Here is a 14,942-nt window from a genome sequence, read left to right on the forward strand (position 1 = left end):
GAAGAGAAGAAGAGAGAAATGGCCTTTTTAGTAGTCAGGCCCACTAGGGTTTTTTGTGTCTACCTTGCATGTTTTCTTGTTACCATGTTGTCATTGGTGTCCAATGGGTCATGTCATGCAAAACTATCATCCACGTTCTATGACAAGGCGTGCCCTAATGCGCTCTCGACGATCCGGTCCGCCGTGAGGACGGCCATCTCACGTGAGCGTCGGATGGCCGGATCTCTCATTCGGCTCCATTTCCATGATTGCTTCGTCCAGGGGTGCGACGGTTCGCTCTTGCTCGAAGACACTTCTTCATTCACGGGCGAGAGGGGTGCATTTCAGAATTCAGGGTCAGTGAGAGGTTTTGAAGTGGTCGAGGAGGTGAAGTCTAGGGTGGAGAATGTTTGCCCAGGGGTTGTGTCTTGCGCCGACATACTTGCAGTCGCGGCACGCGATGCATCCGTTGCTGTGAGTGCATGCATATGGATCTTGTTTACTTATTGAAAAGAGAAAAAATGATTTTTATAGCGTGTGGATCGGCTAGAACTCAATGGGCGTAAGAAAGGCCTGATTTAAAATGATGTAATCAAGGCCCAGCCATTAGGGACAGTGAGTCTTGGCCAGGTCCAAAACAAGGCCCATATATCCTTCATTAGCCAAATGAGCTAAGTATTCATGGCTCAAGTAGAGATGGCAATGGGCCCTGTAGGGCCATGGCTTGGGGAATTGGGCCTTGTATTGACATCTAGGCCCATGTCTGCGATGGGCGGATGCTGATTATAAACGGCTCAGCATGTTGGCCCACTAATCATCAAGTGAGCTATATATCATTATAAAAGAAATGGACGGTTTAAGGACACTGTGGATGGTGTTGTTCACTATACATGTGTAGTTTAAAAACATTCATTGGATACATGATGTTTCAATGATCCAAACCGTTTATATAAGAGAACTCATCATGGGCCTACATTGGTGCACAACGTGGGCCCATGATTTCATTGAGATTGATTTGGGCCCGGTTCTTTTATGGTCCACTTAAAGTCTAAAATTTGCAAATTTTCATATTTAAGATGGGTTGTTGTTAAATAAATAAACAGGTAGGTGGACCAACATGGAAAGTGAAGCTGGGAAGGAGGGACTCGAGGACAGCGAGCCAAAGCCAAGCAGAAAGTAACCTTCCTAGGGCTTCAGACGACCTCAGCGTTCTCATTTCCTTATTCAAAAGGAAGGGTCTCAACGCAAAAGAGATGGTTGCACTCTCAGGTAAGAAGCCCTCCTCAAATGTTTGCATGTGTAGACATGTATTTGCATGAGCCACTGTGCAAGAATCACATCATGCTGAGCATCCTTTCCATGTGATCATGTCCCTTAAAAAAATGGCTAGTTCCATTAGTTTATAACAAAAAAATCTGGTAATCAACCTTAACCATCTACACAGTTGGCCCACCTTGCCTGCCTACGGCTCTCAAGATCACTTCTAGTGGATGGTGACTACCCCATCCTAGGCTTGGAAAATGGATGGTATTGAAGAAGAGACTAATGTACCAACTAGTCATATTATAACTTGCATTAATTTAGTTGACTGATATGAAAAATGATATGGTAGAGCTGATAAAATTATAATAAGGTAGAATGCTAAGGCACACTTAGGTACCATTTGATAAAACTTATTTTCAACACTGATCACTTATTTTTAGTACTTATATAAGTCAAATAGTTTAATAAATACAAATTATTAATTTTCACTGAAAATATGGATCATTTTTCAGTTCCCCTCTCTTCACTTAATGCTGAAGGTGGTGGTGAATTAAAATTTCTTTTCACTTTTAATTAAAATATTCCTTAAATTATTTCAAAATTATAATTCAGCACTTTAAGTTTTCAAAGGTTTGTTTTTTTTTTTTTCAGTTTATCAAATTAATGACGCAACATATAAAGGTATCTTTAAAAAGTAAAAGTAGTTTTTATTTTATAAAAGTGCTTTTAGGTACCAGTTGTAGCTCTCTAATTGATTTTCTACTTTAACTATTACATTTCTCATATATGCATGTCTACATTGGCTAAAATGACGCTGTTGTGATCAATATGGCAGGCTCGCATACGATTGGCCAAGCACAATGTGTAACATTCCGAAATAGGATCTACAACGAGACCGACATTGATGCTGGCTTCGCAAGTACTCGCCGACGTGGGTGTCCATCCAATGGTGGTGACGCCAATTTGGCTCCAATCGATCTAGTAACACCGAACTCCTTCGACAACAACTACTACAAGAACCTCATTAAGAGAAAGGGTCTCCTCAAGACAGACCAGGTTCTCTTCAGTGGAAGCTCCACTAACAATTTCGTGACCAAATATAGCAACAACCAGGCTGCTTTCTACTCTGATTTTGCCGCAGCTATGGTCAAGATGGGCGACATTGATCCTCTCACTGGGTCTTCTGGGGAGATAAGGAGGAGATGCAAGTCAATCAATTGATGTGTACTTAAGTTCAAATTGGTTTATTGATAGTAAGTGTGCATGTGTCTTGCATGGTTTAAAAAATTTGAAAACAATCGACTCATCTGTGTCAACTCGACTCGACTAGATTTCACCAAGACTCAGAGGAAATTTTGATCAGGTCACAATTGGGTAAAAACCGAAGATAAGCGCCTGAAAAAACTCAATCATGAGTTTTCAAGTTGACTTGATTGAGTTTTGAGTTGAGTCGAGTTTTCATCTTTTTAAACAATGTTGTGTTATAGGGTAAAGAGAGTTGGGTGAAGGTGTTTTTCACTACCACAAGTATGGTGTGTGTTTGTGATTGTTATGTGGTGTCTTGAGTCTTTATTTCTTAATATCATTCATCTCATTTTCTATGTTTTATCCCATTTAAAAAGTTCTCCTTGAGAAATAGTAATATTGAAGATAATCTCTAAATTGCTTTCATTGAGATAATTGTTTTATAATTTGTAGTTATACAGTGTTGATTTACATAATAAAGAAAAGACAAATTTGTCAGATTTCTGGTAATTTTTGAGTTGTGTATTATCTTTAGTTTTACATGTTTTTTTTAATATCTAGAGATTCTCTTGGGCTATGAGTTGGAATTTTCTTTTTCAAAAGACGGTCGCCAGCAACCCTATGGCTTAGTGGTAGACTCACAAGAGTTTCAACATGAGGTCATGAGTTCAAGCTCCCATTGTGGTGTGAGTGCGCAGGTGTGTATGGAAGGAAGAAAAAAAAAAAGCGAAGATGGTCTAATACTCAGCTCACACACACCTCCACGTGTAGTCACATGTGCCTTCCTAGCACGTGGGAGGATCTAAGATCGGCAACATCAAAATCAAGAAAAATGGGTATTTGTTTCATATACATACCTTCCTTGCCACCAGCCGACACTTCGTTGAGTCATTTTATCAAACACCATGGTGAGCAATGTCAATATCAAAGTAACCGAGTCACCGAACTGATTCAATCCGAGTTCGATTCAAGTTGGGGTTCAATCTGAGTCGAGTTGAGCTTAGGCAAGCTTGAACTTGGTTCGAAATTTTTTCGAGCATGAGTTAACAGGTCCGGTTCCCAAATAAACACAATTCGGATAGTGAGAAATTGTCATTCAAAGTGTAAATCATAAATCAGCCATAACTTTTCATTTGAGTATCATTATAGGACACATGATCTATCGATCTTTATGTAGCGAGTCATCCAAAGTTAATCGACCCACAAAGTGGGTCATGTCTGTTTGTTTCATAAGAAAACATACGCTTCCAATTCAAAATCAAGTTTTTATCATATTTTCTTATTTTTAAATCATTCACAAGGTTATTTTTGAATTTACAAGATAAAAAGAAAATTTTAAAATTTTATTATTCAATAATATCTAATGTATATAATTTTTCGATTATACTATTAATAAAGAAAAAATAAAACCCTAATTTAAAATTATCCGAAATAGCAAATTTCTAACCTTAATAAAAGTCTTAATTCAACTAAAATAAAACTTATCCGAAATAGTAAGTTTTATAAAAATTAAAATGTCCTAAATTAACCTTATTGAAACAATGTTAATATGATTACAATCAATTTTTGAAAAAGATAGGAATCTAAAACTATATTCAAGGTTTTATCTACTTAGGAAGATATTGATCTCTCTCCTTATACCCTTCCCTGTGTCAAAATGTATAGGCGTATGAAGCCTTTGTAAAGCTCTGGATTCAATATCTTGGTCTTGCCATGGTGCAAATATCATCCACATGACAATAAACCAACACAATGAAAGCTAGAAAATGCTCCAGCTGATTCGCATCCCATATCATGGCCTACGAATGTGTTCATGATGTAGACTGAAAGTGTTACAATGTCTAATGAATGGAGTATGTATATGAGCATGAGCATGAGCATACAGAGCTAATAAAATCAGATCATATGGTGACTGTCCATTTGTATTCAAAGTGATTTGCTTTTCTTAGTACATGCAATCCAAATTCCAATGTAGGGGTAGGTAGATGAAAGGTTTGGATCTGATGTGCCTGTACCAAGTATACAAATGTTGAAAGCTTGATCCTTTCTTTAATGGTCTTTATCTTCTATTGTTACTATTATTATTATTATTATTAAGACTCAAATTCGCATGGTGTAGGCCATGCCTATTTATGGAGTGTACATTCAGCATGGGTCTATTAGATCATATGGAAGGCAAATTATCACCCCACCGTGAAAATTAATTTACAACTTCCAAGCCGTTCATCTTGCATATCATGTCATTTCAAGTGGACATTCATAACCATCTAATTAGGTGACCATGATGATGATGGTAAGGAAGAGGAGACATTATATGATATATAGTTGCCTCACATTTTTGCACAAGATGGGTGTTCACTGTTTTTCATATCTAAAACGTAGGGCCATGGCTCCATAATCATTTTAATGCACGGCTGAACGCCACCCAGACATAGACTGCATCCAGCAGATCATTGGACGCAGCCTGTCCAGGCACGTGGATTGCCAGGAGACCTGGTCATCCCTAGTGATCTGACTCTATGAGGCCTACCATGATGTATCCAAAAAAGTTCAAGGCATGATTCAAAAATGAAGCAAATCCAAAGCTAAAGTGGACCACACTATATGAAAGAGGGGTGATAATGACACCCACTGTTGAAACCTTCCTAAGGCCTACCAATGATGTTTGTTTGCCATCAAACGTTTTCCCCTTGTGGCTGATTTGAAAAAGAGAGTAATCTCTTGTCTAACGGATGGGGTCTTGGCCCGCTCAGGTCTTGGTGCGTCATCAGATCATTGCTAGTTTCCGATAAACATATAAGAATCTCAAATACGATAAGTTATAAATTCAAACATTTGAAAATTGGATGGTAGACTTAAAAGATAACCTTGATTGTTTACCATATATATAATGTTCGCATGTATTAAAATTAATGCTTTTAAAAAATGAAATTAAACAACAGTCAGAAAGTACCTCCATACCCCACTCGCTCATGTGGCCTAAGCGTGCACGCCATATATGTGTAGACGTGGAATCCACTGCAGATGTTGTAGCTTCACTCGATGAAGTACTCTTAATCAACCTGTAAAGGTTTTCATTCCTTTGCACATTCATAATTATGAGTGCCCACTTTGAAACTTTAAGCACACAATTGAAACTGGTGAATTTGCACCGTAGTGCCTCAAGTACTCTCAAAGATATCAGACTCCTCCTCGATTAAGAAACATGTCTTACCTCGATCAAGATACGCTCTATGCCATTAAATATCTTGATGTGCATCGATCCAACGCCCACCAGTACTTTATAAGCGTTATCATTACTCACTTACCCACCATCGCACTCACTGTAACTGATGAACCAATTCCAATGAGGCACATGTGATACGATGCCCCCGTATCCAAAATTCACTCATCTTTACGCTCATTGTATAAGTGTTCGACCATGGACATTGACAACATATCACAACCAGTCGTACCTACATTAGATTCTGCAGTGTTGGCCTTTCTCGAAGAACTAATTGAATTCTCCTTTCTCAACTTAGGATTCTAACAATCTTTCTTCACGTGCCTTGACATGCCACAATTCCAACACATCAATTTGCATTTTCCCTTACCATTGGATTTAGAACTCAATCGTGAAGATCCGCTATCCCGCTCAAAATTTCTCTCGCTTGTAACCAATGCATTTATAGAAGCACCTATATCACCATTTTTCTTTTTCATCGCCTCTGACTGAAGGGTTGAGATAACGGTCTCAACATTAATGGTCGTTCTATCGGTGTACAAAAGAGTCATTGAATGACTCATACGAAATTGGGAGAGAATTCAACAATATACATACCTGATCCTCATCTTTTATCAGGAAGCACACAGAGACAAATGATGGCAAGTTGTCTCAAACGCAGATCATTTTATGTCCTTACATGGTTTGCTCCTAAGGTTATCTTTTGAGAAATTTGAAAAGAAATAAATGACCACCGATTTGAAGATATTCAGGTGAACGTGGAGAGGACTATCATCCGAATCAAAAGGTGGTTATTTGTCATTAGCCCAGCTCTTCCTTTCTTCAAGGATAGCCTCCTCTCTCAACAATTGGCCTTGGATAGTCTCGAGACTCTTTCGTAGCAGATGCCTATCTCTGCTGAATTGGGAGAGGGCAAAAAATGGCTAGATCAAAATTAATATGGATGGCTCTTCACAAGGCAACTCACGCGGGGCCATTTGGCAAAGGTGGAGTGTGCGAAGGAAGCAACGTTAACTTTGTTTTTGCTTTCTTGAGTGCCTATAGGCAGGGCTCTAATGTTTGTGCTGAGGCTTGAGTGCTATTTGAAGGCCTTTCCCTATAGGCGGAGCACAGTTTCCCAAAATTTTGGTCGAGAGTGACTCTAATTAGGTCATAGTGGATATGCTAAACGGAGAGAGGCCCTCAAATTTGAGCTCGTGGTACTGATGGGCCTGTATAGACTCTTTAAGGAGGGGTATTCGAGTCAGCATTGTGTATGCTCCAATGGAAGTCAACGGTGTTGTGGATGCCTTGGCTAAATTGGGCAACGAGCAGACTCAAATTGGGAGGACCCTTTAGGTCTGGTATGATCTTCCCTCAGCCCATTGGCAGAGTCCTCTCTTTGGATCATTTGGACCTGGCTCATATTAGAGAAAACATTTCCCCCTCCATCCATTTTTTCTTTTAATGTAGAGGTATATGATAGGTAGCCTGAGGGAGTTTTGTACCTTTGGGCTGCTCAAATGTGCATCCCTCTATTGTATAGTCCCCTTTTTTAGGTTAATACAATTCCTGGTTTTTTTTTTTTTTCACCAAAAAAAAAAAAAAACATGTTCATAAGATCATACCGACCTGAATGAAGGGAAAATTAAGATATCGGCTTGATCCAAAGCTTCAGTACCCCTTGAGAAGTTTTCAAAGGTAGGTGTTTCGTCCCCACTCTTTCCTATAATGTGGTCCACTTCAGATTTGGATTTGCCTCACTTTTTTACTTACGCTGTAAAATGATCTGGCATAAAGAATGGACAGCATAAATAAGTACATGTGAATCATGGTGGGCCCCACTTAATATATCCCTAGTTACGAGTAGCAATGAAAAAGTACCTAGTGCGTGCGCGTGTGCAAAGACAATTCCACGGTGAAACTGGCAAATTGATATTCCTGTAGGAAATCTTTATTTCTCACCGTGTGCCCTTGCATTACATGCCCACCTGCCATCTGCAGCGCCCGCGTTCGTGCCACCCACGCATCACTCCAGGTCAGGGCGAGGCTGTACTCCTATGTTAGTTTAGAACCATTTTCAAAATGGTGGCATTGATGTACAGCTATACAGATCATCCAAAATTGTGGCTCTCACTGTTGATGGACCATATCTCTAAAATCATGTTCATCAAGTAATCCTAACCATCTAAACAGTGACCTATAAGATAGATAGCTAAAAGTAAATGGTGGGTGGTCCATACCATATATGAAGAAAAATAGGACTTAATATAATCTTCTTTGTACAGTTTCTTGGTTATCCTCCAATCAGAATTTCGTTAGCAATTTGGATAATCTATGTGAAAAGAACTGATTATTACTTGGATAATCTATCCATCAATAGGTTCTATCCAATTCCTGACACTGGCCCTTTGATGGTTTATATTTCAAAAAAGTAAGCTTACTAGGCAATCCTAGCCGTCTAACTTTTTCTTCAATATTTGACCAATTCAAAAATGAAAGGTGCAAAAGTGATGTCTCATAGGTCTTTTGTTTTAAATGCTAGATCAACATGGGCCAGAGGTTAGGTTAAAAGACAATCTAACTGTTCAGTGGTTGATGGAGGGTCCAGATTTTTCTGCAACCTGAAGTAAACCCACGCTCGTTACTCCAAATGGGACCCATAAGTACGTGACTATTGATTTAATGTACACTTAAGGAGCAAAGTCGGATGATGTCAGGCACCGCCTCAATCAAGATGCACGCTCAAGACCGCTTCAACATTTTTAATGATTTTGAGGTGACTGGTGAAAATGAGTGATTTTGATTTGTTCTGCACAAATTCATGCACGTCCCCTGTCTTATCTACAAGTGGCTTACACATGCCAAAATGGTACACGAACGCAAGGTCAGGTCTGTTCATTGGGTAGGCCCAAGGTGAAATTTCCAAGCTCGTCCACTCGTCAGGTGGGCCACACAATAATTAAAAACAGATAATGGCGAAGGAAAATGATAACCCATAGTCCACATACGATGTAAATATGTGATTCCAATGTTGAGTGCACTGGCCTTATTTACACGTCAGTGCACGTTATTTTCGTCCGTCCATCAAGTTGTCTTGATGGAAAGTGGTTGAAAGTAAATTTTTAAGGAAGAGATCCTGTCCATCTAACCATTGGCCTTGCCAGCAGTGGCAGAAAAAGCAAAAGTAACTAGTGATCTGCATTTATTCTCAGAAAGTAAGGAAAGGTGGTGGAAGAAATTCCTTTAATAGTATTATTTTTTTTAAAAAAAGCAAAAAATGATGAATAATACTAGATGGACGGTACTGATAAACATATAACCCTTCCATATGTACTTTGAAGAGATTGATTTACCATATTCTGGTACTCCCGGTTCTACTGTATTATTTCCCGACGGCAAATATTTCCACGTGCCTCGAGCTACTTCTCCGCTTCTAGAAAGACTAATATACCCTTACGAAGTCCCGTCCATTTCGGTATTTCCTTCATCGCTGAGTCGGTTAATGGCGTCAGTGTTCGTAGCTACATCGCATCATCACATGGATGAACGAATGGGGAATCCAGACCATTCATCTAGTGTTCCTAGTATTCGATTGTGTACATACATAAAAACTCACAGATCAACCAACAATGATAGTACAATATGTTTATGTTAAATAGACGCTGAAAATAAAGATCATTAATGCTTCACATTCACATGAATAAAATCCGTTCATCCACCTGATTTTTTCATGAAATTAGTAGCTTTTTTGACCATGGTCAATCTTCAAAATGGACCACCAGATGGATGATCCAGATTCACCAAAAATCATTGAAAAACTATAATTACGATCCACCCACCATCATCCTTGTTTAATGTACACACCATTTGAAAATGTCTTGGTAAACAATGTTAGGTAATATTCTGACTTCATCCACGGAATAAGAAGCCGTACGACTTGTTTTCCTTGCATAGTCATTTTTCCACCTGGAGTTATTTCATAGTCCGGTGGAGTACGTAGCTTGATACGCAGGCACTCAAATATTGTAAACGTAGCATGTATTAACTCTAATAAATCAAATCTTCAACCACGTGTGATACGTCATGGTCCCAAGATCATATTAACCTCTGAATCGTGGACACTTGTTTGTTGAAATAGGACCGTTGGATTTTATCATTTTTAACCGTACAATAAATGCATTACATGACAATCATACGATCAAATAGGCATAATCTTTTGGTTTACGTTACATCTAAACCAGAACCATATAATTTCGACAGTTTTATTTTACTTACATGTATGCCACGTGTGCAATTCCCATCATGCTCTACCAAAGTAATATAAGATTTTACTTTTCGTCTATTATACAATGAAAAATTGATCACTGTAAACGCCACCTTTTACCTGACATCTTTCAAAGTGCTCCCAAACTTTACTTTCCCAAAGTAAGTCATTCTGTGCGGACATACTATTTGCAGAAAAAAATTCTTTTGTGTTTCCGTTGTTAAATTCCTACAGCACAGTTATAATCCGTAGCTATAGGTATCGAATGTAAAGATATTTCATCCTCGAATATTCTGTCTGCAGAGAATGGTTTACCTTGAGAAAGTAAAGTTTGGGATCGCTTTAAAAAGATGCTGAGTAAAAGATGGCATATACAGTGGTTAATTTCTCTACAATTTATTATTCGACAGATCACTGTGATAGTTCACCACCATAATCAAAATGTCCGTGAGTGATCCATAAATGTACATAAATCTGGGCCATCTAAATTTAAAGGCAAATGTATAAATGAAGCACACCAATCCAACAATCTGAAACATTTGAATGAGGACCTCTGGCCACTTTATTCTAATCTCCAATTCAAAAGTCTGGATCATTCAATCAGTGTGATTTTTGGGATGAACCACATCAACAGGAGCCCACCTTTTTTGCAAGACACGGATGTGATACGTGTATAACGTTAGAACAGTTGATGGGTCACCACCATCTAAAATGGTGGCAAACCATCACCATATCCTAGTTCATTGTACGGAAGACCAGCAGCCTAGAGACTAATACAGCTGTTTTACTAAGACCATGTAAACTGGCGTGCGTTGAAATCAGACTAATTCAACCCAAGATATAAGAATCCCATTGTCTATAAAAGGCTGTAACTTCCATATCTCATTAAAACTTCTTTAGATTTACAGCAGTAGAGTAACATAGAGGAGAAGAAGAGAGAAATGGGCTTTCTAGTAGTCAAGCCCACCAGGGTTTTTTGTGTCTACCTTGCATGTTTTCTTGTTACCATGTTGTCATTGGTGTCCAATGGGTCATGTCATGCAAAACTATCATCCACGTTCTATGATAAGGCGTGCCCTAATGCGCTCTCGACGATCCAGTCTGCTGTGAGGACAGCCATCTCACGTGAACGTCGGATGGCCGGATCTCTCATTCGGCTCCATTTCCATGATTGCTTCGTCCAAGGGTGCGACGGTTCGCTCTTGCTCGAAGACACTTCTTCGTTCACAGGCGAGAGGGGTGCATTTCAGAATTCAGGGTCAGTGAGAGGTTTTGAAGTGGTTGACGAGGTGAAGTCTAGGGTGGAGAATGTTTGCCCAGGGGTTGTGTCTTGCGCGGACATACTTGCAGTCGCGGCACGTGATGCATCCGTTGCTGTGAGTGCTTACATATGGATCTTGCTTGCTCATTGAAAAGAGAAAACATGATTTTCTTAAACATATACAGCGTGTGGATCGGCTAGAACTCAATGGGCCTAAGATAGGCCTGTAGTTAAAATGATGTAATCAAGGTCCAGCCATAAGGGACATTGAGTCTTGGTCAGATCCAAAACGAGGCCCATATATCTTTCATTAGCCAAATGAGCTTAGTATTCATGGCTCAAGCAGAGATGGAAATGGGCCCTGTAGGGCTATGGCTGGGGAAATTCGGCCTAGGCTTGCATATAGACCCATGTCCTCGATGGCCCTGTGCCTATGATGAATATCTTGGCCTGTTGGCCCACCAATCATCAAGTGAGCTATATATCATTATAAAAGAAATGGATGGTTTAAAGACACTGTGGATGGTGTTTTTCACTATACATGTATAGTTTATAAACATTCATTGGATACATTGGTGTTTCAATGATCCAAACCGTTTATATAAGAGGACTCAACGTGGGCCATTGATTTGGGCCCGGTTCTTTTATGGTCCACTTAAAGTCTAAAATTTGCAAATTTTCATATTGAAGATGGGTTGTTTTTAAATAAATAAACAGGTAGGTGGACCTACATGGAAAGTGAAGCTGGGAAGGAGGGACTCGAGGACAGCGAGCAAAAGCCAAGCAGAAAGTAACATTCCTAGGGCTTCAGACGACCTCAGCGTTCTCATTTCCTTATTCAAAAGGAAGGGTCTCAACGCAAAAGAGATGGTTGCACTCTCAGGTAAGAAGGCCTCCTCAAATGTTTGCACGTGTAGACATGTATTTATAAGATTAACTAATCTGGACCGTCTATTCAGTACACACTACATTCCATGAGCCACTATGCAAGAATCACATCATACTGAGCATCCTATCCATGTAATCATGTCCCTTAAAAAAATGGCTCGTTCCATTATTTTATAACAAAAAATCTGATAATCAACATTAACCATCTAGATCTACACAGTAGGCCTACCTTGCCTGCCTACGGCTCTCAAGAATCACTTCTAGTGGATGGTGACCACCCCATCCTAGGCTTGGAAAATGGGTGGTATTGAAGAAGAGACTAATGTACCAACTAGTCATATTATAACTTGCATTAATTTAGTTGACTGATATGAAAAATGATATGGTAGAGCTGATAAAATTATAATAAGGTAAAATGCTAAGGCATACTTAGGTACCATTTGATAAAACTTATTTTCAACACTTATCACTTATTTTAAGTACTTATATAATTCAAATTGTTTAATGAATACAAATTATTAATTTTCACTGAAAATATGGATCATTTTTCAGTTCCCCTCTCTTCACTTAATGCTGAAGGTGGTGGTGAATTAAAATTTCTTTTCACTTTTAATTAAAATATTCCTAAAATTATTTCAAAATTATAATTCAGCACTTTAAGTTTTCAAAGATTTTTTTTTGTTTTTTTTTGTTTTTTTTCAGTTTATCAAATGGCGCGACATATGAAGGTATCTTTAAAAAGTAAAAGTAGTTTTTATTTTTTAAAAGTGCTTTTAGGTACCAGTTGTCGCTCTCTAATTGATTTTCTACTTTAATTATTACATTTCTCATATATGCATGTCTACATTAGCTAAAATGACACTGTTGTGATCAATATGGCAGGCTCGCATACGATTGGCCAAGCACAATGTATAACATTCCGAAATAGGATCTACAACGAGACCGACATTGATGCTGGCTTCGCAAGTACTCGCCGACGTGGGTGTCCATCCAATGGTGGTGACGCCAATTTGGCTCCAATCGATCTAGTAACACCGAACTCCTTCGACAACAACTACTACAAGAACCTCATTAAGAGAAAGGGTCTCCTCAAGACAGACCAGGTTCTCTTCAGTGGAAGCTCCACTAACAATTTCGTGACCAAGTATAGCAACGACCAGGCTGCTTTCTACTCCGATTTTGCTGCGGCTATGGTCAAGATGGGCGACATTGATCCTCTCACTGGGTCTTCTGGGGAGATAAGGAGGAGATGCAAGTCAATCAATTGATGTGTACTTAAGTTCAAATTGGTTTATTGATAGTAAGTGTGCATGTGTCTTGCATGGTTTAAAAAATGTGGAAACAATCGACTTGACTAGATTTCACCAAGACTCAAGGAAAATTTGATCAGGTCACAATTGGGTAAAAACCGAAGATAAGCGCTTGAAAAAACTCAATTATGAGTTTTCAAGTTGACTTGATTGAGTTTTGAGTTGAGTCGAGCTTTCTTGTTTTTAAACTATGTTGTGTCGTAGGGTAAAGAGAGTTGGGTGAAATTGTTTTTCATGGCCTATTGTGTGTGTTTGTAATTGTTATGTGGTGTCTTGAGTCTCTATTTATTGATATCATTCATCTCATTTTCTATGTTTTATCCCATTTAAAAAGTTCTCCTTGAGAAATAGCAATATTGAAGATAATCTCTAAATTGCTTTAATTGAGATAATTGTTTTATAATTTGTAGTTTTTTTTTTTTTTGTTAGCTTGGGTGTTGAAACGAGGTATCTTTCACTCAGTCTCCTACTTGAGCTATGGATCTGGGTGTTATATAATCTGTAGTTATACAGTGTTGATTTACATAATAAAGAAAAGACAAATTTGGCAGATTTATGGTAATTTATAAGCTGTGTGTTATCTTTAGTTTTACATGTGAGATTCCCTTGTCCTATGAGTTGGAATTTTCTCTTGTAAAAGATGGTCTCGTGCAACCTGAGGTCATGAGTTCGAGCTCCCATTGGGGGTGAGTGCGGTTGTGTGTGGAAAAGAAAAGGGAAAAATAGAGATGGTCTAATACTCAACTCACACACACCTCCACGTGTAGTCACATGTGCCTTCCTAGCACGTGGGAAGATCGAAGATCCTTACATCTAGTGGGCCGAACTATGTGGATGCTTGGTGTGGAAAATCAGGGCAATTTACTATCATAACAACCATATGTACATTGAGCGTCTACTACTCATAAGTCTTCCATATCATCCATGTATACTGTACACATACAACACATGAGTTGACAGGTCTGTTCTTTTAGTCAAGCCAACTATACCACAGGCCCAAATGGTTTAGATGTCCTACGTGCGTGCAAGGTTGGCACATGTGAATGTTGATGTTCAGCAGGCTGCAAACCTATTCTTAGCGCAACTGGACCGAAAAAAGTTCAAACAGTAGCAGTAGTCCATCATATTTGAACCCAGTTCCATGTAGGGCAGGACATAATTGGGAACTAAGCATGTTATTCGAGTATTGTTATAGGACGCATAATCTATTAATCTTTACCTAGCGCGCCATCCAGAGTCAATCGACCCACAAAGTAGGTCATGTCTGTCTATTTCATAAGAAAACGTACGCTTCCAACTCAAAATCAAGTTTTTATCATATTTTCTTACTTTTAAATCATTCAATAATATCTAATGTATATAATTTTTCGATTATGCTATTAATAAAGAAAAATAAAACTCTAATTTAAAATTATCCAAAATAACAAAATTATAACATTAATAAAAGTCTTAATTCAACTAAAATAAAACTTATCAGAAATATTAAGTTTTATAAAAATTAAAATATCCTAAATTAACCTTATTGGA

General features: G+C 38.5%; 2 protein-coding genes across 2 annotated transcripts; both read left to right on the forward strand.

Annotated features, from left to right (window-relative positions):
- LOC131228336 (lignin-forming anionic peroxidase-like) lies at window positions 1-2,987 on the forward strand. The gene is made up of 3 exons (XM_058224168.1): window positions 1-453; window positions 1,083-1,248; window positions 2,078-2,987. The coding sequence occupies exons 1-3, from the start codon at window positions 19-21 to the stop codon at window positions 2,461-2,463; spliced, it is 987 nt and encodes a 328-aa protein (XP_058080151.1). The 5' UTR covers window positions 1-18; the 3' UTR covers window positions 2,464-2,987.
- A 7,910-nt stretch (window positions 2,988-10,897) lies between these two features.
- Window positions 10,898-13,833, forward strand: LOC131224871 (lignin-forming anionic peroxidase-like). Its single transcript, XM_058220320.1, has 3 exons — window positions 10,898-11,332; window positions 11,935-12,100; window positions 12,988-13,833. Exons 1-3 carry the CDS (start codon window positions 10,898-10,900, stop codon window positions 13,371-13,373), a joined length of 987 nt encoding a protein of 328 aa, XP_058076303.1. The 3' UTR covers window positions 13,374-13,833.
- The last annotated feature ends 1,109 nt before the right edge of the window (window positions 13,834-14,942 follow it).

This window comes from Magnolia sinica, chromosome 2, assembly GCF_029962835.1.
Source record: "Magnolia sinica isolate HGM2019 chromosome 2, MsV1, whole genome shotgun sequence".
Classification (NCBI taxonomy): Eukaryota; Viridiplantae; Streptophyta; class Magnoliopsida; order Magnoliales; family Magnoliaceae; genus Magnolia; species Magnolia sinica.